The following is a 22519-nucleotide window of genomic DNA, read 5'->3' on the forward strand; positions in this document are numbered from 1 at the left end:
AAAATAGTTATCTGAGAGATGAAGGCGGTGGCATAGTGTTAATGTCACTGGATGAGTAATCCAGAGTCCCAAGTTAATGAGGAGAGTGTGCCAGGCAGGCTAAGATAACAGGTAGGGAGGAGGGACTTGGGGGAGCGGCGATGGAGATGTGATAGGTGGAAGGAGGTCAGGGTGAGGGTGATAGGTTGGAGTGGGGTGGGGGCGGAGAGGTCAGGAAGAAGTTTGCAGGTTAGGAGGGCGGTGCTGAGTTCGAGGGAATCGACTGAGACAAGGTGGGGGGAGGGGAAATGAGGAAACTGGAGAAATCTGAGTTTCGGAGAAATCTGAAATCAGAGAACTCAGATTTCTCCAGTTTCCTCATTTCCCCTCCCCCCACCTTGTCTCAGTCAGTTCCCTCAACTCAGCACCGCCCTCCTAACCTGCAATCTTCTTCCTGACCTCTCCGCCCCCACCCCACTCCAACCTATCACCCTCACCCTGACCTCCTTCCACCTATCACATCTCCATCGCCCCTCCCCCCTACCTTTTATCTTAGCCTGCCTGGCACATTCTCCTCATTCCTGATGAAGGGCTCTGGCCTGAAACGTCAAATTTCCTGTTCCTTGGATGCTGCCTGACCTGCTGTGCTTTAACCAGCAACACATTTTCAGCTCTGATCTGCAGACCTCACTTTTTACTCCCAAGTTAATGTCCTGGTTGTATGAGTTCAAATCCGCCATGGCAAATGATAACATTTGAATTCATTATTGAAAACAAAAAATAAAAAACTGGAATCTGGAAAAAGAAATAGCCAAGGAAAACCATGCAATGACAACACTCATCTGGTTCACTAATGTCCTTTAAAAGGAATAAAATCTGCCATTGTTGCCTGGTCTGGCCCACATTGACTCCAAACCCACAGCAATGTGGATTATTCCTAACTACTCTTACAGCCATTTGGGATGGCCCCAGCCTACAATACCCACCATTTGTGAATGGATTATTAAAAAAAGGCCACAGATTTTTATTTTAAAACAGTAAACAGCATATTTATATCTACCATTGGTATATCTATTGTACAATGTGGCTCTTAATGATTGCACCACATCATGTGGGAATGTCCATCCTCTAATTCTGGGACAAAGATTTTATTTTTCCTTCAGTTTTTTTTCCCACTATGATGTGTGTTGTCTACTTATACATTTACTTCTTAAAGTAACTTGCAGAAGAATTTTTAAAAATGCTTTACGAAATAAAGGGGCTTGTAGTCACACACTACATCTGGTGTGGTTTGTCAAACTGGAAAATAGAACATAAAATGAACTTGACCTCCAATCGAATATCACGTACGTGTGTGCATGTGTGTGCGCGTGCGCACGCCAGATTCACTCAAGTAGCATTACACTCAACCTCAGTCACAAAGTTTGTGGCTTTAAAAATCCATACAGAATTCAAGCACCTAAATCAATCCAGCAATTCAGTGCAATAATAAGGAAGTGCAAAATTTGCAAAGGTGGCTGGCACTCCTGAGATGAATAAAAAGATTAAAGTGAGAGAAAGCATTTGACATGTGGTTCAAATTAATTCTGTGAGAGAAACAGTTTGAGGCATTTCAGTGATGTGGTGAATCACTTTAGAAAAAACATTTTTTAAAAATTGGAAGGCTGGTCAAGAACTGGTGGATTAGAAAAAAACTTATCAAATAAACAAGTGAATATATGTTAGTACTAGTAAATATTAATAACAATTGTGCCTTCACCATCTATGATTTACAGAAGTGACAATGGAGAAAAACTAATTACATTCATAATCATTAAACAATAATTACATTAAATTTTAAAATTCATTAAACTTATAATATATCAGAGTTGGAGGATTTGAGCTCGAGGGAGAGGCTGAACAGGCTGGGGCTGTTTTCCCGGGAGTGTCGAAGGCTGAGGGATGACCTTATAGAGGTTTACAAAATTATGAGGGGTATGGATAGGATAAATAGGCAAATATAGGCAATATTTTCCCTGGGGTCGGGGAGTCCAGAACTAGAGGGCATAGGTTTAGGGTGAAAGGGGAAAGATATAATAGAGACCTACAGGACAAGCTTTTCACACAGTATTATGTGTATGTAATGAGCTGCCAGAAGAAGTGGTGGAGGCTGGTACAATTGCAACATTTAAGAGGCACTTGGATAGATATATGAATAGGAAGGGTTTGGAGGGATATAGGCCAGGTGCTGGCAGGTGGGACTAGATTGGGTTGGGATATCTGGTCAGCATGGACGAGTTGGACCAAAGGGTCTGGTTTCCATGCTGTACATCTCCATGACTCTATGTAGTAGAAATGGAAAATATAATTAAGAGCTGTGTAATACCTACATTACATGCCATTCAATGCAAATATCTGTTCAGTTTGCTGCTGTCCTTAAGGGGCAATCACAGTTCCTGTAGCATCATGGTGGGCATTGCTTCACCTCTCTTGCATTGCATCAATGGGACGAGAAAGTAGCCTGGGCTTGAGGCACGAGAGAGTGGCCAGACTTTTAAACTCTGGCCATTTTTTTTAAAGAAAAAGCAAAGCGGTAAGTTGACATTTATTGATATGTTTAGTGCTGGCCAATATTATGAGCAATGAGATAAGCGATAAGGGAGTTCATGATTTTTCAAAGTTAAAAGCAGTTTAGCTAATTTCTTGCTGCCAGGATGATTAACATTTGACGTTCCAGGTCGCTCTATGCCATTGGGTTGAGCAGGTTTTGTTATTGTGGGTTGTTGCAAACCAGGAGAATTGAGCAGAATGAACCAATCCATTCTCAACTTATGATAAGCAATTATGGGTGGTTCACAATGTAGAATATTGCCAACATGATGGATTCAATTCTCACATTGCTGAGGTTACCATGAAGGACTGTTCTTCTCAACCTCTCCCTTTTCCTAAGGTATAATGATCCTCAGGTTAAACCATCACCAGTCATCTCCCTGGAATGAGAGAGCAGCCTCATGGTCTGCTAGGACTACAGCAACTCTACTTTTGTTAAATAATGTTATGATGAAATCCTAGACTGTATTGAACCTTAAGTTGGAGAACATCTTCAATCAGAAAAAATGCTCAATAATCCAACACCAGACAAATTTAAAAGAATAATCTGCCCTCATGTTGAGTAGTGGGCAGGAAGCATTAAAGGAGTTTCACGGAATTAATCACCAAGCTCCTACCTTTCTGTTGCAGTAAACTTCCTGTTTATTATCTCAGTCTGATTCAGTTTTTCCACCGGATATCCCTGCAAAGAAGATTTGCCAGTCAGTACAGAGAAACATCCGTAGCCTTATTTACAGCACAGTTGGGAAACACATCAACATTGTCTTGGCTTTACTCTTGCTTGCTGAAGTGGAGACAGTTCCTTTAATTAGCAACTTAAGTTAATAGATCACAGTGACTAGATAGAATATGTAGAAACTGAAATAAAAAAAAAACTGCAGCATAGTCCCAGGATAGTGAATTATATCTGAAATACAGTCATTTGATAATTCGTGTGCTGTTGAATGTGTACAAAAATACATTCCTGTTATTCTTCAGGTGTCTCCATCTTATTCAAATTATTCATTACAGTTTTAAATCACTTCTACTGCATTTGATCAACACTGACATCTTAAGGACCTACATCTAAAAACTAAGATGATTATAAGGAAAGCAGCTGGTTGGTGCTAGGGTGCAATTCAGCAAGCACTCTTTCCCCATCCCCTCTTGCCTAAGTCGATGTCATTTCTTCTGTGCTCGTCATAAGTCAGATTATTTAATTATGGGAACGAGGGGAATTTATCACAGCTTAACGTGATATGACTGGATTATAATGAGGAGTGGGAATCTCCAATGAGCATGTCTCCCAGTCTAAGTAGTAAAAAACTAAGGATCAATATTGGTCAGTATAACTTAGCACCAAACCAGGATTGCACTTATCCAGTGAGAGGTCCCAGATAATTAAGATTTAAATGATGTTGACCTCAAGGCTTTGGACACGCAATGGAGTCTTATTTATAGAATTTCTGCATGTGGAGTCTCCCCAGTTGATATGGGCAGAGAGAGTGGAACAAGGAGATCATGATATGATTGGAATATTGTCCAAGTATGTCCCATCAATAAAAAGCAGTACAAATCCAATCTGGCCAATTACCACCCAAGGTTTAGATTAGATTAGATTCTCTAGAGTGTGGAAGCAGGCCCTTCGGCCCAACCAATCTAAACTGACGCTCCGAAGAGTAACCCACCCAGACCCCATTCCCTCTGACTAACTGACCTAACACTATAGGGCAATTAAGCATGACCAATTCACCATATCTTTAGGCTGTGGGAAGAAACCGGAGCACCTGGAGGAAACTCACACAGACACAGGGAGAATGTGCAAACTCCACACAGACAATCACCCGAGGCTGGAATCAAACCTGGGTCTCTGGTGAGCCACTGTGCCACTTGTTCATCAGCAATATTGTGGAAGGTATCATCGAGAGAGTGTTAAGAAGCCTCACTTACAATAACCTGCTCACTGAAGCTCTACCTGGTTCTGGTTGCAGTAATAGTTCAAGCTTGGGCAAAGAAGCTAAAATTAAAGCAGAGCTGAAAAAGACTGATTTTGACATAAAGGTAGAATTTTACTTAGCATACAGCTCTTGCAAAATTGAAAACATATTGTGTGGTCTCATATATATTTGGTGATCAGACATCTCAGACCAATGACATTGCTACAGGAGTTCCCAAGGTTGGTGTCATAGGCCCATTCCATTCCACCATGCTGCAAGAAATGGGGATCATCAAAGATGATTGAATAATGTTCAGTACCATTCCTGACTACTCAGATTCTGAAGGAGTCCGTGTCCAAATGCAACAAAAATTGGGACAACGTCGAGGATTGAGCTAATTAATGGTAACTAACATTTGTGCATGACAAATTCCAGGCAACGACCATTCTACAACATGAAGTCTATCTCTCCTTGACATTCATCATTATCATTGCTGAATTACCCAACATCAATAGCCTAGGAATGACCATTGACCAGAAACTGAATAACAGATGTCAAACAGATACTAGAGTAGGTCAGAGGCTGGGAATGCATAGCAAGTTAATCACCTTCTGACTCTACCTCCACTTCCTGCCCATAATCAACATTAGTCAGATGTGTGACAGAGTTCCCGACATTTGTTTGGATGTCATGTATCTCTGTAAAGTATCACTTATAATCAGAAGGGAAGCAAGTTCGGCAAGAAGTACTTGAATTAGTAACCTTCCTCAAGATGAGCAATGCAGGGTTACTTTCTTCAATACTATATGTGTAATAAAATGAACTGGTCCTCACCCTTAACAATTTCTCCTTCGAATCCTCCTACTTCCTCCAGACCAAAGGGATAGCCATGGGCACCCATATGTGGCCCAGCTATGCCGGTCTCTTTGTTGCCTACGTAGAACAGTCCATCTTCCACAGTTACACCGGCATCACTCCCCACCTCTTCCTCCGCTACATTGATGACTGCATTGGTGCCACCTCATGCTCCCACAAGGAGGTTGAGCAATTCATCAACTTCACCATTACACTCCACCCTGACCTTAAATTTACCTGGACCATCTCTGACACCTCCCTTCCCTTCCTGGAACCCTCCATCTCCATTAATGACGACCAACTTCCAACTTGACACCGACATTTTTTACAAACCCACCGACTCCCACGGCTACCTGGATTACACCTCTTCCCACCCTACCTCCTGCAAAAATGCCATCCTGTATTCCCTATTCCTCCACCTCCACTGTATCTGCTCCCAGGAGAACCAGTTCCACCACAGAACACACCAGATAGCCTCCTTCTTTAGAGACCGCAATTTCCCTTGCCACATGGTTAAAGATGCCCTCCAACGCATCTTGTCCACATCCTGCACCTCCACCCTCAAACCCCAACCCTCCAAACGGAACAAGGACAGAACCCCCCCCCCCCCCCCCCCCCCCCGGTGCTTACCTTTCACTCCTTCGCATAAACCAAATCATCCAACGATATTTCTGCCACCTCCAAAATGGACCCCACCCCCCGGCATATATTTCCCTCCCCACCCCTTTCCGCCTTCCGCAAAGACATTCCCTCCGTGACTACCTGGTCAGGTCCATGCCTCCCGCCTCCCACCCCCTCCCCCACCCCCCACCCCCAACAACCCACCCTCCCATCCTGGCACCTCCCCCTGCCACCGTAGGAATTGCAAAACCTGCACCCACACCTCCTCCCTCACCTCCATCCAAGGCCCCAAAGGAGCCTGCCACATCCAAAGTTTTACCTGCACATCCACTAATATCATTTATTGTATCCGTTGCTCCCGATGCAGTGTCCTCTACATTGGGAAGACTGGATGCCTTCTCGCAGAGCACTTTAGGGAACATCTCTGGGACACCCGCACCAATCAGCCACACCGCCCTGTGGCCTACACCTCCCACTTAGCCGAGGACATGGATGTCCTGGGCCTCCTTCACCACTGCTCTCTCACCACCCGACACCAGGAGGAAGAACGTCTCAGAACACTTCAATCCCAGGGCATCAATGAGAACTTCACCAGTTTCCTCATTTCCCTTTCCCCACCTCACCCAAGTTCCAAACTTCCAGCTCAGCACTGTCCCCATGACTTGTCCTACCTGCCTATCTTCCTTTCCACCTATCCCCTCCACCCCCTTCTCTGACCTAGCACCTCCATCCCTATTCACCTATTGCACTCTATGCTACTTTCTCCCCACCCTCACACTGCTCTCAATTATCTTTCTACCCTTCAGGCACTCTACCTCTATTCCTGATAAAGGGCTTTTGCCCAAAACATCGACTTTCCTGCTGCTCAGATGCTGCCTGACCTGCTGCGCTTTTCCAGCTCCACTCTAATCTAGAATCTGGTTTCCAGCCTCTGCAGTCATTGTTTTTACCAATAATAAAATGAAAGCAGAATATTAGATAAGCTGTGGAACAAACAAAACTAGCAAATGGTTGGCATCAAGTATTGCCATCCTCCTTTCTATACCTTGATAGAAAATCCCTCCCTAAACACTGTTCCTGCACAGTTATGCAAACTCAAAGATGTCAAGGTCAAAATCGGGTCCAAAGTGGGAAATGTTGAATTACATATACCATTATCAACTCTCTTGAAGTGCTTTGTGTTGCAATGTTCCCGGTGTAACACATTTAATCGTGAGTGATGCCACCTGAATCCTGTAGCTTTTTGCCTCTGTAGGCTGTAACTTCAGTTTCTATAGTGATGTTAGAAAGAGAGAGAGTAGCAGTGAAAGCGTGCATTACAGTGGTCAAGAAGACATACAACACTTGTCTTCAATGGCCAGATCATCAAATATAAAAGTTGGCATGTTGTGTTACGGCTGTATTAAGCTTCGGTTAGGCCACATTTGGACTATTATGTGCAGCTCTGGTCACTTTGGAGAGGTTGGGGGTCGCTGATGTTTCCTGATCTGGAGGGTTTTACTTATGATGAAAGATTGGATAAAGTCAGATTGTTTTCACTGGAAAGACAGAGGCTGAGAAGAACCTGATATGACGTCATGAGAGACATAGATAGAGGCTTTTCCCAATGTGGAAAGGTCAACTGCAAGAAGGCGCAGGTTCAAGGTGAGAGGTGAAAAGTTTAGAGATTTTCAGGGAAATCTTTTTGCATGGATGATTGTGGGTGCCGGGAACTTCCTGTCAGTGTAGGTAATACAAGCAGGCACATCAGCAATGTTTAAGACACATAGGAGGTGAACAAAAGGGATAAAAACCGGGTGTAGGCAACATATAGTGGGACTAAACAAGGACTAGGAATTGGCATAGGCTTGGTGAGCTGAGGACCTGTTCCTGTGCTGTATTGTACAATCTGATAGGATAGTGACACTTGTCCCATGTCAAAATTAAGAATATTGAGATGTCTATTGGCATAAACAGATTCTGTCAAACAGGAGTTAGTTGAATCACCAATTTCCCCCTGGAATTCCTCAAGGACCTTTCCTAATGGTGATGGATCGATTGTATTAACATGTCTAGATGCGTAAGCATTTAGTATTTTGTTGCTTTGAAGGTCCTGCACATTTTCTGTAAGTGACCTAGACTTTTGTAAACATAGCATTCTTTTGTCATTGCTGAATGCTGTTTTACCTCTGAGACTCTTCTCTGTCATACAGAAACCTGGTATTTGTTGTTTGGCCTATTTTTTGTGTTGATATTTCACATGTCTTGAATGGCTATAACTTTTGAAATAGAGTCATATAAATTTACAGCACGGAAACAGACCTTTGGTCCAACTCATCCATGCCAACCAGATATTCCAATCTAATCTAGTACCATTTGCCAGCACCTGACCCATGTCCATCCAAATCGTTTTTACTAATATACCCATCCAGATGCCTTTTAAATGTTGTAATTGTCCCAGCCTTCACCATTTCATCTGGCAGCTCATTTTATACACGTATCACGTCTGGCGAAAATGTTGCCCCTTGGGATCTCTTTTATATCTTTCCCTTCTCAGCCTAAACCTATGCTTCTCAGTTCTGGATTCATCTACCCCAGGGAAAAGACTCTCTATTTATCCTATCCATGCCCCTTCATGATTTTATAAAAAGTAGTGAGGGATTTATTGTTTTCCTGTAGTTAAGATGTTCATTTTCTTTCAGAATTTGTCTAATTATCTTCTTGATTTTTGCTTCCAACTAACTTTAAATCGTTTTCTCCAAAGTTAAATCTTCTTTGGACTGTAATAAATCTGACAAGGACTATCAATAATTTCCAAATTAATTCACTCTCTTAAAGCTTGGTATCAAAGCTCCATAGTCACAGATTTTAATTGATCAGTAGATATTATTAATAAAATGATCTATCGATTCTGGATGCTGAACCCTTGTTAAATCTTGCTCATTCAATAATTTTTTGTTTTCAGATTAAAGTAATTGTCAAAAGCTTGAAACATTTCTTCAAACAAATCTGTGACTTATTTTACGTTTTGATGATTTTCAATATTAACCGTGGGTCCAGTTGAAGAAAATATAAATATTTACTTGCTCAGCTTGAGATTTAGTGTTTAATTTTACAGCAATTCTTTTCATTAAGAACGGTTTTCTATGAAGTTTCCAATCCTTTGTTCTATTTGATGCATCTTTGACATTAATTCTTTAAAGGTACAGGCAGCTCTTCTATAACATGATGGTTGTGCTCTTGTGCGACCCCGTGCTACATAAAAATTGTGCAATAAAAATAGCACTTAAAGTCTTGGTAATGCTATCATGTTACAGCCAAACACATTTTACAAGTTTGCACTTTAGAAACTGCATTCCCTATTTGTCAATCATGTTTCAGCCAATTCGCGTTAATGAAACACGTTATAGCAGAACAACCTATAGTATTATTTCTCCTGCTATTTTCTTTCTAATGTGATAATTTACATTTCTTCATGTTAATCTGCAGTAAACAAATGCGGCTTGTCGTCTGCTGGCTCCTAAGCTTTTAATTTATAATATATCAATGCTTGTCTTTAAATCTTCGACCTATTGACTTTGACTCATTAATTCTACAAAATAGCAATCCCATCATCTTGTCCTCAATTCTAACAACACATTTTACTCAAACATAGCTTCCGATTCTCTATTTTGGTATTGTTGTCATATCTTATTACATTTATAATAAACTGTTAAATAGCTACACTGTATTGCTTACAGGGGGTTTTCTGCATTTTTGGGATGAACCGTTTTCTTTTTCTCTACCTTCTGTAGCTAAGATGGAGGTTTCTTGCATTTTAGCTGATAAAATTGACACATTCCCACCTTTCACAGCCTAATATACTGTGCAAGCCCCTTTCTCAGACTTTCAAAGTGAATCCCTATGGCTGTGCCTTAATAAAGCTTCTTGCTAAAGTCACGATTTAAATGATTTATTTCTTGACTGTATCTCAGCCTCAATATTCTTTTATTATCTTCTGTCAGACTTGGTCTTGAAAATCTTCAAAACAGCTCTTTTGAGAATCATGATCTGCTCCAATGTTCCCAAGGCTGCGGTCTCAGTATAATGAATTTAATGGTCTTGATTATGCAACTCTAGCTAGCCACGCCTCGTGGTGTCTGCTCTTAATGGCAGCGATGCTCACGGTCAATGGTTAGTGCTCTTTTTGCCCCCCATTTCTACCCTTCTCTGCCTGATTCTTTGCACCACTAATTCAAAACATTTTTTCCCTCTTGCTTACAGGCACCTTTAACTTGACTATGGAGCTCCAAAATGGTCACTTCTCAGCCGAAGCCCAAACTGGGGCTGCACCTATACGTTCTCCTTTGGTCAGGACAGTACCTAACAAATGTGACTAGTTTCTTTGCGCACTTATTAGTCTACACTGCTTCTCCTTCATTTCTTACCAACTGTAAGGGGCTGCTCTTGCCCAATCTTATCTTCCATGAATTCTACTATTTGTTTATCATGTGTTTGAAACTGTTATTTGACTGTCTGAGCATTCTAAAGTAATGATGCCTTCAAAGTAACAAACTCACTTGAAAATATTTTTTCCTAAGTAGATGGAATTTTTGCATCCTTGTTACCTTTTGGTATATGGGCAATTATCCAATCACTGATCACTATATTGTATATACTGCAAAACCAACCATAACCAGTTGGTGGTTGGAGTAAGCGCTGTTGCCAATCCTCCCTTTTTTCCATTTTAAAAGCCCCTGTTTAGAGGTGTTATTAGACATTCCTGGAGCAGGTGGGACTTGAAACTTGGTCTCTTGGATCAGGGATAGGGGCACCACTATGCACAAAGAACCCTCAATCCTCCCTTCTACGCATTTTCTAAACAGCCTGTAAACATTTATAGAGTAGGCAGGACTTGAACCTGGATATCCTAGCTCAGAGTTTCGGGACACTACCATTTTACCTCAAGAACCCTTAACCCTCCTTTCTTTATTGGGTCCTAGAGCCTATTTAATGGTAGAGGATCAACACCTCGTGAGCCTTAATTGGAGGCACTGGTCTTAAAAATCAAGATGTAATCTATTGCTAGAAGTTACATTAGCTCATTAGACATAATTAAATAAACTGCTGGGAGGCAGAAATGAAATATCTGACCCCATCAGGGTTTCAAGCTAGACTCTTTTCTTCACCTAACACTGAACAACATCAGATTGGCAGAGATTAATGCAGCTTCTAATATTTCCTCCTTTCAGAGTTATTACCTTTCACACCACAGAATACTATATCTCTTCACCCCTGCCACACGTATTAAATAAATCATATTATATGCTGAGCAATAGATTACGAGAGTTATTGTTCCATTGCCCAATATTAATTGGCTGTTTCCAGTTAGGGAGCAGAGTCATAGAGATGTACAGCATGGAAACAGACTCTTCCATGCCGACCAGATATCCCAACCCAATCTAGTCCCACCTGCCAGCACCTGGCCCATATCCCTCCAAACCCTTCCTATTCATATATCCATCCAAATGCCTCTTAAATGTTGTAATCGTACTAGCCTCCACCACTTCCTTTGGTAGCTCATTCCATTCACGTACCACCCTCTGCGTGAAAAAGTTGCCCCTTAGGTCTCTTTCCCCTCTCACCCTAAACCTATGCCCTCTAGTTCTGGACTCCCCGACCCCAGGGAAAAGACTTTGTCTATTCATCCTATCCATACCCCTCATAATTTTGTAAACCTCTATAAGATCATCCCTCAGCCTCCGACCATTTAAAATAATTTTAAATGTGCCTACATTAGAGAATAGATTGAAATAATGTAAAGCTTCTTGCACTTGTTAAACAGTGACCTTTGCTTCAAGGGAGGACAAAATTTGACCCACCTGTCATTTGTCTATGTCAAATTGGCTGCTCAGGCTCAGAGAAAGAATCACTGAATTGGAAAAGGCACAAACAGATCTTTCTTCAGCAAAAATCCGTGTCATTCAGTAAGAAAAATTTGGAGGGTTAAGTCAAGAATGTTTCACCCTTATGTAGCAGGTACCGTACGGATGATACGGTAAACATTGCAATGTTATTGTGGGAGGTGACGTGACCAATATTTACATTAAGCTTTGCAACAAATTATATAAAATGCTTGGATTTAAATAGTATTTTTTCACAACTCTCCAGTACCTCAAAGCACCTTCTAGTCAATGAAGGGCTTTTGAAATTATTGCTGTAATTTAGGAATTATGGTCGTCAATTTGCACTCCGCAAATTTCTGCAAACAGTAGTGTGATATTAACTCAAAGGAGTTTTTTTTTATGATATTGACTGTGGAACAAATATTTACTCAGACACCAGAAATAACTGCTTTGCTGCTTTTTGAAATGGTGCTTAAGATCTTTTATAACTATTCAAGTAAGTAGGTGGGGCCTGGGTTCAACATCTCATCTGAAAGACAGCAACTTATAACAATACAAGTCCTCAGAAATGCACTGGGGCAAGACTTGAATTCAAATCTAATTTCTCAAGAGATGAGAGTGCTACCAATTCAACCACAGCTGACAAAAGGCAGTTATTCAATTTAATAACTGTACAACATTAGAACATTCAACTGCCTTGCAGCCTGTTGCTCATTCTCTCACTATCCATGCAATTCAGCAGCCCTCCAATATGACTCAGCCATAGCTTCCTTTGTGTATTCTACTTCCTTTGAATCCAAATATTCATAGCAACTTCCATTAAGTTCCACTGCTTGAGGGCTATTACTTAGGGAGAGAATAGTCAAAGAACAGACTGAACATAGAAATGTGTCATGATGATCTAAAAGGCTATTTATATAGTTTAAGGGAAATTCCACTCAGCCATTTTAATTCAGCATCCATCATTCTCCACAGACACCCTAGTCTAAGATCAGAGCATCAGGAATGTTAAGACTTTCACAAAAGTCGTGACATAAGAAGCCACGAACCTCAATGTTCACCACTGAACAAACAGTTACCCAGCCTAATGTTCCTGTACTTTGTCCATAACTCTTCAGTACCAGACTCTTCTTGTAACCATCTATGTCACTTTAAAGTATCAAAATCACATGACTTTGTCCACCCCCGTCCAATACCAGCAACTCCCCATCATACTTTTAAATATGTTGAAGGTTTCTGTTCATACCATTTTTTCAGGCACTCAATTCTAGGTCCTTACGAGTCGTAGGGGCAAAACAAAGATTTTGTGCTTTGCCATTAATTTCTATATCAATTCCTTTAAATCTGTGAACCCTAGTTTTTGACTAGCATTCCAATCTACTCCATCTAGGCTTATCATAGTTTTATATACCCTGGTTGAGTCACTCAGCTCCAAGGAAAACAACCCTAGCTTTCTATAGCTGTAACTTTCTAGTCCTGACAACATCCTTATAAATTCCTCTACAGCCAAAAATAATCCATAATATTCAAGCTGTGGTCTGACCTGTACTATGCATAATTCCACCACAATTTTCCTGCTCTCATATTTTATGCCTTGGCTAATTAAGGAAATCATTCTTTCTTGACCACTTTGCAACCTCTTGGCATCTGTAGACATAACATTCCAAAATCAATCTATTCCTTCACAGTACTCGGAGTCTTCCCATTTGTTGCGCTTTCCTTTGGCTTACAGTTCATTTCCCAAAATGAATTATTGCACATTTTCCTGGATTGAAGCACCCACTGTACTGCCTCTGATCAATTATCTATATCTTTCTGTTGACACAAGCTTTGCTCCTTACTATCAAGCAGTCAATGAATTTTGTATCACATGCAAATTTCTTTACTGCGCATGAGCCTAAATCATTATAAACTATAAAAGGCAAGGCACCATGTACTGTACCCGATGAAAACATACTAGCATCAGGTTTCTAGATAGCACCATCTATCAAACAATAGCCTTTACTTCTTTCACCATACCAATTTAGGATCTAACTCGTGACTTTTTCTTGGATCCGAAGGACTTTTCTTTTTTGCACAGCCTTTCAAAGCCTTGTTAAAATCCATGTGAGCTGCATCAATCACACTGCCCTTAGAAAACCTATTTTGTCATCATCACACAAAACAACAAACCAAGTCAGACATGGCTTTCAGTTAGCAAATTCCTGCTGACTTTCCTTGATTGATCAATGCATTTCCAATGACTGCTTTAAAGTTAAGATAACTGGATTTAATTATTCAGATAACCCTTTCCTCCCTTATTAAATTACTCAGGGATGATTGCATTCTCATGTTCAGAGCTTCTTCAATATTTTTCCCTCACTTATTTAACAATCTGGAGACAATGACAATCATGAGGCCGGATATTATGAGATGATGGGGTGCCCTTCCTTCTGGCTTAAAAAAGAATTAAGGAAAAGAACCTACCCACAGTCCCAACAGGTAATTTAACACTGGGAATGCAGTGAATCAGTGAGGGGCAAGGTCACACCTTTCTTGAGAGGGATATGATGACTTTTCTACTGTAGCACAGGGAAGGGGGTAAGATGAAATTTTGTGATGATGAATGGAGTCTTCAGAGGAATATTCATGTGTCTTTCCGAACATTGACTCACACAAGTAAAGCTGTAAATCTACTGGGTAGTGTGGGCATCCTTCCATCTGGGTAAAGTAGTGATGGTGCAAGCTGGCATCCTGAAGTAGTGATTGATTGACAACTCAAGGGCCTCATTGGCCTAAGGCAGGTGGGCCACTCTAAGTCTTCTTCAGCCCCCTATAAAGGATTATTCAGGGCAGGTGGATAAGTTGCCTGCTGGATTTTACATGACTTCTACTTTTAAACTAATTGGTGTGCATGTGTGAAAAGAAGCACAGGAGATTAGTGGGAAGGATAAAGAAGTTCACATAAGGCTGCCTGAGTTGTCTAGTCTAAAGTTTCTCTACAGCTGTCCTGCATAAAAGTATCTATGCCATACCAAACTAGTTTTGAGAGATCAAAAGTTCAATCCTAGTGTGCAGCAATGTGCTTCACCTCAACCAAAAAGTGATACAAAACGCTACAAACATCCTCATCACCTCTGTTTTATACAGGAATAAACCAGAAAAGGCATGGTTCCTGATCACCATCCATCTTCCTTTTGTAGTTGAAAAGGAAAAAGACCAAAATTAGGATGGTTAAACATCCCAAGTTTTATCAGATAATTAGCAGTCACTCCTCAGAGTCACGCATGAAGAATTATCATTTAATTAAAATAATACCTGGCACAAATGTCACTAAAATGAAAGCAGTGAATGGTTAAATAATGTATAACCATTGGAAAATCTGGAGGTGAAGGGGAATAGTTGACAAGGAGGGGAAGGGGAATAAAAATTCAATTCTTAATCAATTATCAACACCAAATCTAACTGAAGTAAGTAATATGAATTCCAGCATTTTAAACAGAAGCAGTTGAATACAAGAAACATTTTAATTGATTCAGGAAAAATGAAAACAACATGGTGATATTCTGGGGCTCAATATGTAACCTCATTAGCAGTTAGTATAAACCCTGGCCTCTGCTAATCTCAATCCTGATAGAGAGTATTAATACATTATAAAACCTGCATGCAAATAGCACCTTTAATGTAACAATGTACTCCAAGAACCTTCAGAGTACCACTACGCTAGATTCAACACCAAGCCAGATAATGAGAGAAGTAGTATTGTTTAGCGAAGATCCTAGGCAGTAAAGTGACAATCACCAATAATTGAACAATTAATATCAGAGACATCCAAGAGGCCAGAATTACATAAGCCCTTGTATTCAGAGGACTGTGGACGAGAGGGAGCATTGAGATAGGGAGGGGACAAGGCAATGGAGGGATTTCGGAATAAGGATGAACATTTTAAAACTGGGTGTCAGAATAAATCATGGAGCACTGAAGGGTGATGGGTGACCAGAAATGAAGGACACAGGCAGTAGAATTTGTATAATCACGAGTTTAAGAAAGAGGGAGGTAGACATGGAGTGTATTAGAATATTCCAGTCTGGAAATAGCAAAAATGTGAATGAACATTTCAGTAACAGATGAGGCAGTTGGCCAATGTTACTAAAGGTGGAAATAAACAGTGATTTACTTCACTGCAGTGTGATTAAAAGGCTTATAACAGGGTCAAATATGACACCTAGGGTGTGACCAGTCTGGGTTCAACCTCAAATGGTTGCCATGGTGAAAGATGGTATCAGCAACTCAGGAACGAAGAGAATTTTTTTCTGCTTTCATCATATCCAATGGGAGAAAGGTTGTTGAACAAGCAGGACAACCAGAGTTTTGTGAGGAGGACAAGATGATTACTTTTCCTGACTGCTTTCTGGGAGGAAAGTACATGTGTGGATGCTGGGTGAGGACAGATGGAGGGTTTGGCAGTAATAGCACATCATTTTCAAATAGCTAAGTAATGCTAGCTGTTTATACTGGCTTAAAATTAGGCTACTGGCAATGTGCCAGAGGACATGGAACTGTACCTCATGCATTTGTCAGCATTTGAGAAGAGGAAGAATAGAAAAGCTCAAGCTTAAAACACAACATGCCAATGCAGGCCTTTTCCATTTGTGCACAGTAAACTAAATGCAAAATGCTCTTTACACGTAGACAATTTAATTTTTACTCTTCTGCAAAAAAAAAACAGCATACAACAAATTACTGTGAATGTGATGTCTGAATAGCATTGAATAGGTATTCCTAGAATCCGCCAGTGTTTCTCACCTATAATCAATTTAAGATTTCTGAATCTGTAGGATTGAAGAAAAATAAATTACTGGTGTTAGGAAAAATAATTTAGGAGTTCAAATTATATTTCTGTCTTATGAATGGGGATGCACAACTTTAACTTTATTTTTGGAGCTGTTCTTGTCATTTGACAATAAAAGGATAGTCTATTCTAAAAAAAGTGTGGAACGTAGTTTCCATCCATGCATCTTTAATAAGGTTTTACAACCCTTGAAGTGAAGAGATGGGGATAGTCACACAGTAAAATAAGAAAGCTTTGAAAGAGAGAAGGCAAAATTGGATGTAATGGTGTTACAGTTAAATAAAAGTAATTATGAGGGCATGAGAGAGGAACTGACAAAAATAGACTGGAAGCAGAGCCTAGCGGGGAAGATAGTAGAGCAAAAAAATGGCAGGAGTTTGTGGGCGGCACGGTGGCACAGTGGTTAGCACTGCTGCCTCACAGCGCCTGAGACCCGGGTTCAATTCCCGACTCAGGCGACTGACTGTGTGGAGTTTGCACGTTCTCCCCGTGTCTGCGTGGGTTTCCTCCGGGTGCTCCGGTTTCCTCCCACAGTCCAAAGATGTGCGGGTCAGGTGAATTGGCCATGCTAAATTGCCCGTAGTGTTAGGTAAGGGGTAAATGTAGGGGTATGGGTGGGTTGCGCTTCGGTGGGTCGGTGTGGACTTGTTGGGCCGAAGGGCCTGTTTCCACACTGTAAATAATCTAATCTAATCTAATAATTGAGGACATTGTACAGGATGTTCATCCCCAAGAAAAGAAAGGTTATCCGGGGAGGGATTAGACAGCCATGCTGACAAAGGAAGTCAGGAAATGTATTCAAGAAAAAGAGAGATCTTATAAAGTGGCCAAGAGCAGTGGGAAATCAGAAGATTGGGAAGGCTACAAAAACAAACCAAGGATAACAAAGGGAGAAATAAGGAAGGAGAGGATCAAATATGAAGGTAGGCTAGCCAGTAATATTAGAAATGATAGTAAAAGTTTCTTTCAATAGATAAGAAACAAACAACAGGCAAAAGTAGACATTGGGCCACTTCAAACTGATGCTGGAAACCTAGTGATGGGAGATAAGGAAATAGCAGGAGAACTTAACAAGTACTTTGCGTCAATCTTCACAGTGGAAGACATGAGTAATATCCCAACAATTAAAGGGAGTCAGGGGGCTGAGTTGAGGATGGTTGCCATAACAAAAGAGAAAGTGCTAGAAAAGCTAAAAGGTCTTAAAATTGATAAATCTCCTGGCCCCGATGGAATACATCCTAGAGTTCTGAGAGAGGTGGCTGAGGAAATAGCGGAGGCATTGGTTGAGATCTTTCAAAAGTCACTGGAGTCAGGGAAAGATCCGGATGATTGGAAGATCGCTGTTGTAACCCCCTTGTTCAAGAAAGGATCAAGACAAAAGATGGAAAATTATAGGCCAATTAGCCTAACCTCGGTTGTTGGTAAAATTCTAGAATCCATCATTAAGGATGAGGTTTCTAAATTCTTGGAAGAGCAGAGTCTGATTAGAACAAGTCAACATGGATTTAGTAAGGGGAGGTCGCGCCTGACAAACCTGTTGGAATTCTTTGAAGAGGTGACAAGTAGGTTAGACCAGGGAAACCCAGTGGATGTGGTCTATCTAGACTTCCAAAAAGCCTTTGATAAGGTGCCACACGGGAGGCTGCTGAGCAAGCTGAGGGCCCATGGTGTTCAAGGTGAGGTACTGGTATGGATTGAGGATTGGCTGTCTGACAGAAGGCAGAGAGTGGGGATAAAAGGTTCTTTTTCGGAATGGCAGCCGGTGACAAGTGGTGTCCCGCAGGGTTCAGTGTTGGGGCCACAGCTGTTCACGTTATATATTAATGATCTGGATGAAGGGACTGGGGGCATTCTAGTGAAGTTTGCAGATGATACAAACTTAGGTGGACAGGCAGGTAGTACTGAGGAAGTGGGGAGGCTACAGAAGGATCTAGACAGTTTGAGAGAGTGGTCCCAGAAATGGCTGATGGAATTCAATGTGAGCAAATGCGAGGTCTTGCACTTTGGAAAAAAGAATACAAGCATGGACTACTTTCTAAACGGTGAGAAAATTCATAAAGCCAAAGTACAAAGGGTTCTGGGAGTGCTAATTGAGGATTGTCTAAAGGTAAACATGCAGGTTGAGTCCGTGATTAATAAAGCAAATGCAATATTGTCATTTATCTCAAGAGGGTCGGAATATAAAGCACCGTTGTGCTACTGAGACTTTATAAAGCTTTGGTTAGGCCCCATTTGGAGTACTGTGTCCGGTTTTGATCCCCACACCTCAGGAAGGACATACTGGCACTGGAGCGTGCCCGGCGGAGATTCACACAGGTGATCCCTGGAATGGTAGGTCTAACATACGAGGAATGGCTGAGGATCCTGGGATTGTATTCATTGGAATTTAGAAGATTAAGGCGAGATCTAATAGAAACTTACAAGATAATACATGGCTTGGAAAGGGTGGACACTAGGAAATTATTTCCGTTAGGCGAGGAGACTAGGACCCGTGGACACAGCCTTAGAATTAGAGGGGGTCAATTCAGAACAGTAATGCGGAGACATTTCTTCAGCCAGAGAGTGGTGGGCCTGTGGAATTCATTGCCGCAGAGTGCAGTGGAGGCCGGGACGCTAAATGTCTTCAAGGCAGAGATTGATAAATTCTTGATGTCACAAGGAATTAAGGGCTACGGGGAGAATGCTGGTAAGTGGAGTTGAAATGCCCATCAGCCATGATTGAATGGTGGAGTGGACTCGATGGGCCGAATGGCCTACGTCTTATGGTCTAAAGCTTGAAATAAAAAAGTGCTAGAAACAGTGCTCCAGAGACCGAAAGAGACACAGAAAACTACAGAAGGCAATCAGTGTGCACGCGCATGTGCACTTACCAGCAGTGTTAAATTCTCATAAGAAATCCTACAAGATTACTCAAAACTGGGTTTAGGGAACTTGGAGCTGGTTATGCAGATTTTCTTTTTAGCTGACCTCCGGGAAAGATATTAGCGGAGGAAAAGGCATCTCCTAAATATGCAGAAATTCATTGGAAGGAAACAATTTGCAGCTGTCCCTGCCTGAGCAAGAAGCCTTGGTATGGAGGCTAGAGCAAATCTTTTCTGGGGTTTTTGGTGTTTGTAAGGATATTGGTGGGATAAAAGGAATAAGGAGAGTTTGATTCATTGTCTGGTGTTTGTAATGACTTTTCTAGTCAAATATAGTTTGTGTTTTTGTTGTTTAATAAACGTTTTGTTTCTTTAAAGTACAATGACAGACCTTTGCTAATATGTTTACTGACTGACCTACAGTTACAAAAACTATATGCAACAAAATTAGGTTCTATTTAAGCCAGAATTCACTTGGAGATCTAAGTTTTTCAGTATTTATAGTAACTAAGATCATAAGGTAGGACTTATCCAGAATAAAAAAATCCTTGAATTTAAACTGTTCTGTGAATCCTTAAAAGAAATGACACATGAAGGTACTGGAAAGTGAAATAAGCATTGGTATAATATATATCATTTGGGTTCGAATTTAAAAATGACTTCAAATTTTGTGAAGAATTTTGGAGCAGAAGATGTGACAATGGATCATTGGGAATCTTTTGACTAAGGCAAAACTAAAAATTATCAGATATACTGCAGGTAGAAATTAAAACAGGATCTCATTAACATGGTATAATTCAAGTGATTACTCAGCATTTAAAATAAAAAGGTCAGAAGCCCAAACTTGATAAATCAGATGGAATTAATTTAGGTTCAGTTACAAATGAACAAAAACCTTGAATTGGAGGGGGAAAAAAAAGAGAAAGAGAAATTAAAAACTTTGAATTAGAAACAAAGGTGATGAGAATTGGAAATATAAAACCTTTTACTTGTGTTTAAAGACCATATCATTGTATCTCCTGCATTTTTGATCATAGACCGAAATGTAATTAGAACTGTTTCAAAACCAAAGATTGTGGACGGAATTATTGCTCTTTTAAAAACAGATAACTAAAACGAATTCTATATGGTGTCTATTCTGCCACTTTATTTAAACCATGGAGGTGGGGGATATATTTGTAGATGGAATGCCACTGTAGTGTAGGTACAATGAGAGTTTTTGGCCAGCAAATTGGTTTGTGATCAGTTGCAGATACCAAAAATCATCAGTTTGGCAGCTCAATAGCTTACAGGTATGAATGGTGCAGGGGGAGAAGTCTTCAATCTTCCAGAATAAGTGTCTCTCTCCCTCTCTCATTCTCTCTCTGTAGAGAAAATGCCTGAATCTTATAGAAATTATACAAGTTTTATTCTCCCACCAGTTGCTGTAAGCTGTTGCCTGTAACAGATAAGCAAAAGTCTGCTAATCCCTCTATGCCTCCTGTGAAGAGTGAAAAATCTGGAGAAATGAGACTGAACAGAAAATACTGACAAGCAAAGGAGTCCACTCAAAAACCAGGTGAATTGAATGGTGTTTCTCAGTTTTATTCGCTCTATCCATGAAACAATTTTTGGACTCTCTGCATCTGTTCATGTATATACAAGATATAAAATGGGGATTACGAGTTTTAACTGGTAGAGCCAAATATTGACAGTTCATAGTGATTAGAATATATTTATTTGCAACAAATAGCAGTCTTGTTAAGTACAAGAACATGGTCAGTGTCTTCTCTTAACTTCCCCATAAATTTGCTTTCTTGATGTTGTGGGATACTATAACCCGAATTTACTTGAAGCTGTGGAGACTAACACAGGCAGGATCCCAAACTCAACAGGCTATTTGAATTTTAATCAGACAGATGCCATTTTCGCTGTAGCAAGGATCGTAACCAAAACCCAGCGTGGGAGACAGAAACTTTGACAATACTCAAAAAAAACCTCAAAGGATGGATAAGGTATGAAGAACTGTCAAGCTGCAAAATTGTTTAAATTTAAAATGACCCAAAATAAAAGTAGAACTTGTAATCACAGAGCTCAAACCAAGTGTTGAGAGAATTTTACCAGCGACATTCATTACAGGGTAAGGATATTATTGGACAATGGTCTCATGTGGTGTTGGTTCAGGAAGATATTTTTAAAGAAAATTAAAACCCCTGTGTCGGTGATACATTATAAAATACTCAAACTGTGACATTTTAAAATATTTTATTTTGAAAGGGCTACCTGTGTCAATAAGGCTTGAAAAATTCTATTCTGCTCGTCACAATGGTTGTTTGTTGACATTACTCACGTGGCTATTATTATGTCATTATTAAGGCTTATTTTCACAACCAATCATTATTTCACTAGGCAGCTATAAATTCACAGATTGACAGCTCAAAGAGGATATCAAATGATTAGTTCTCTTTGATGTGCAGATACAATATATTTTAAACAGGGATTTAAATGTTTTCAATGGGCTTTTATGAATGCAAGTGAATTTTTTTTTAAAAAGCTAGAACAAAACCGATACGAAAGTGTGGAACTTTAATTCATTTCTTCTTTAGAGCAGTATAAGTCCAAAAGTTGGTGGATTGTGATGGGGGAGAATGCATTATTAAGTTGAAGTGGCAGGCTTCATGAGCAATTATTGCTTTTTTGGGGGGCTGTTAGGGAGAGACAATACATCAGCATGGATGATATGAGGGATGACGGGGGTTGAATGGAGATAAAGATGTGTGTCATGGGCGAGTGGATGTGGAGAGTCCAGGTCTAGCACAGATATTTTAACAAAACAACCAGATCAGAGAATGAGAAAACTGAACAGGGCCTTTTAAAATCCCACTTTAGCATTCAGTAGCTTCAGTGACCACCTCTGATCTGCATCTGGGGAGGAGGGAGGTGCAATTCCATCATGTACCCACTCCCCAGGTGTGAAGATTCTGCAATTGTTCAGATGCAGTCATGTTAGCTGGGAGATTTCCT

General features: G+C 40.5%; 1 protein-coding gene across 1 annotated transcript in view; it reads right to left on the reverse strand.

Moving 5' to 3' along the window:
• Window positions 1-22519, reverse strand: part of shroom4 (shroom family member 4) — a 153208-nt gene that overhangs the window by 38093 nt on the left and 92596 nt on the right. The window contains exon 5 of the mRNA XM_060831987.1: window positions 3186-3250. Coding sequence (XP_060687970.1) covers window positions 3186-3250 — 65 coding nt within the window. The remainder of the gene's footprint in view (window positions 1-3185; window positions 3251-22519) is intronic.

Source organism: Hemiscyllium ocellatum, chromosome 11 (assembly GCF_020745735.1).
Source record: "Hemiscyllium ocellatum isolate sHemOce1 chromosome 11, sHemOce1.pat.X.cur, whole genome shotgun sequence".
Classification (NCBI taxonomy): domain Eukaryota; kingdom Metazoa; phylum Chordata; class Chondrichthyes; order Orectolobiformes; family Hemiscylliidae; genus Hemiscyllium; species Hemiscyllium ocellatum.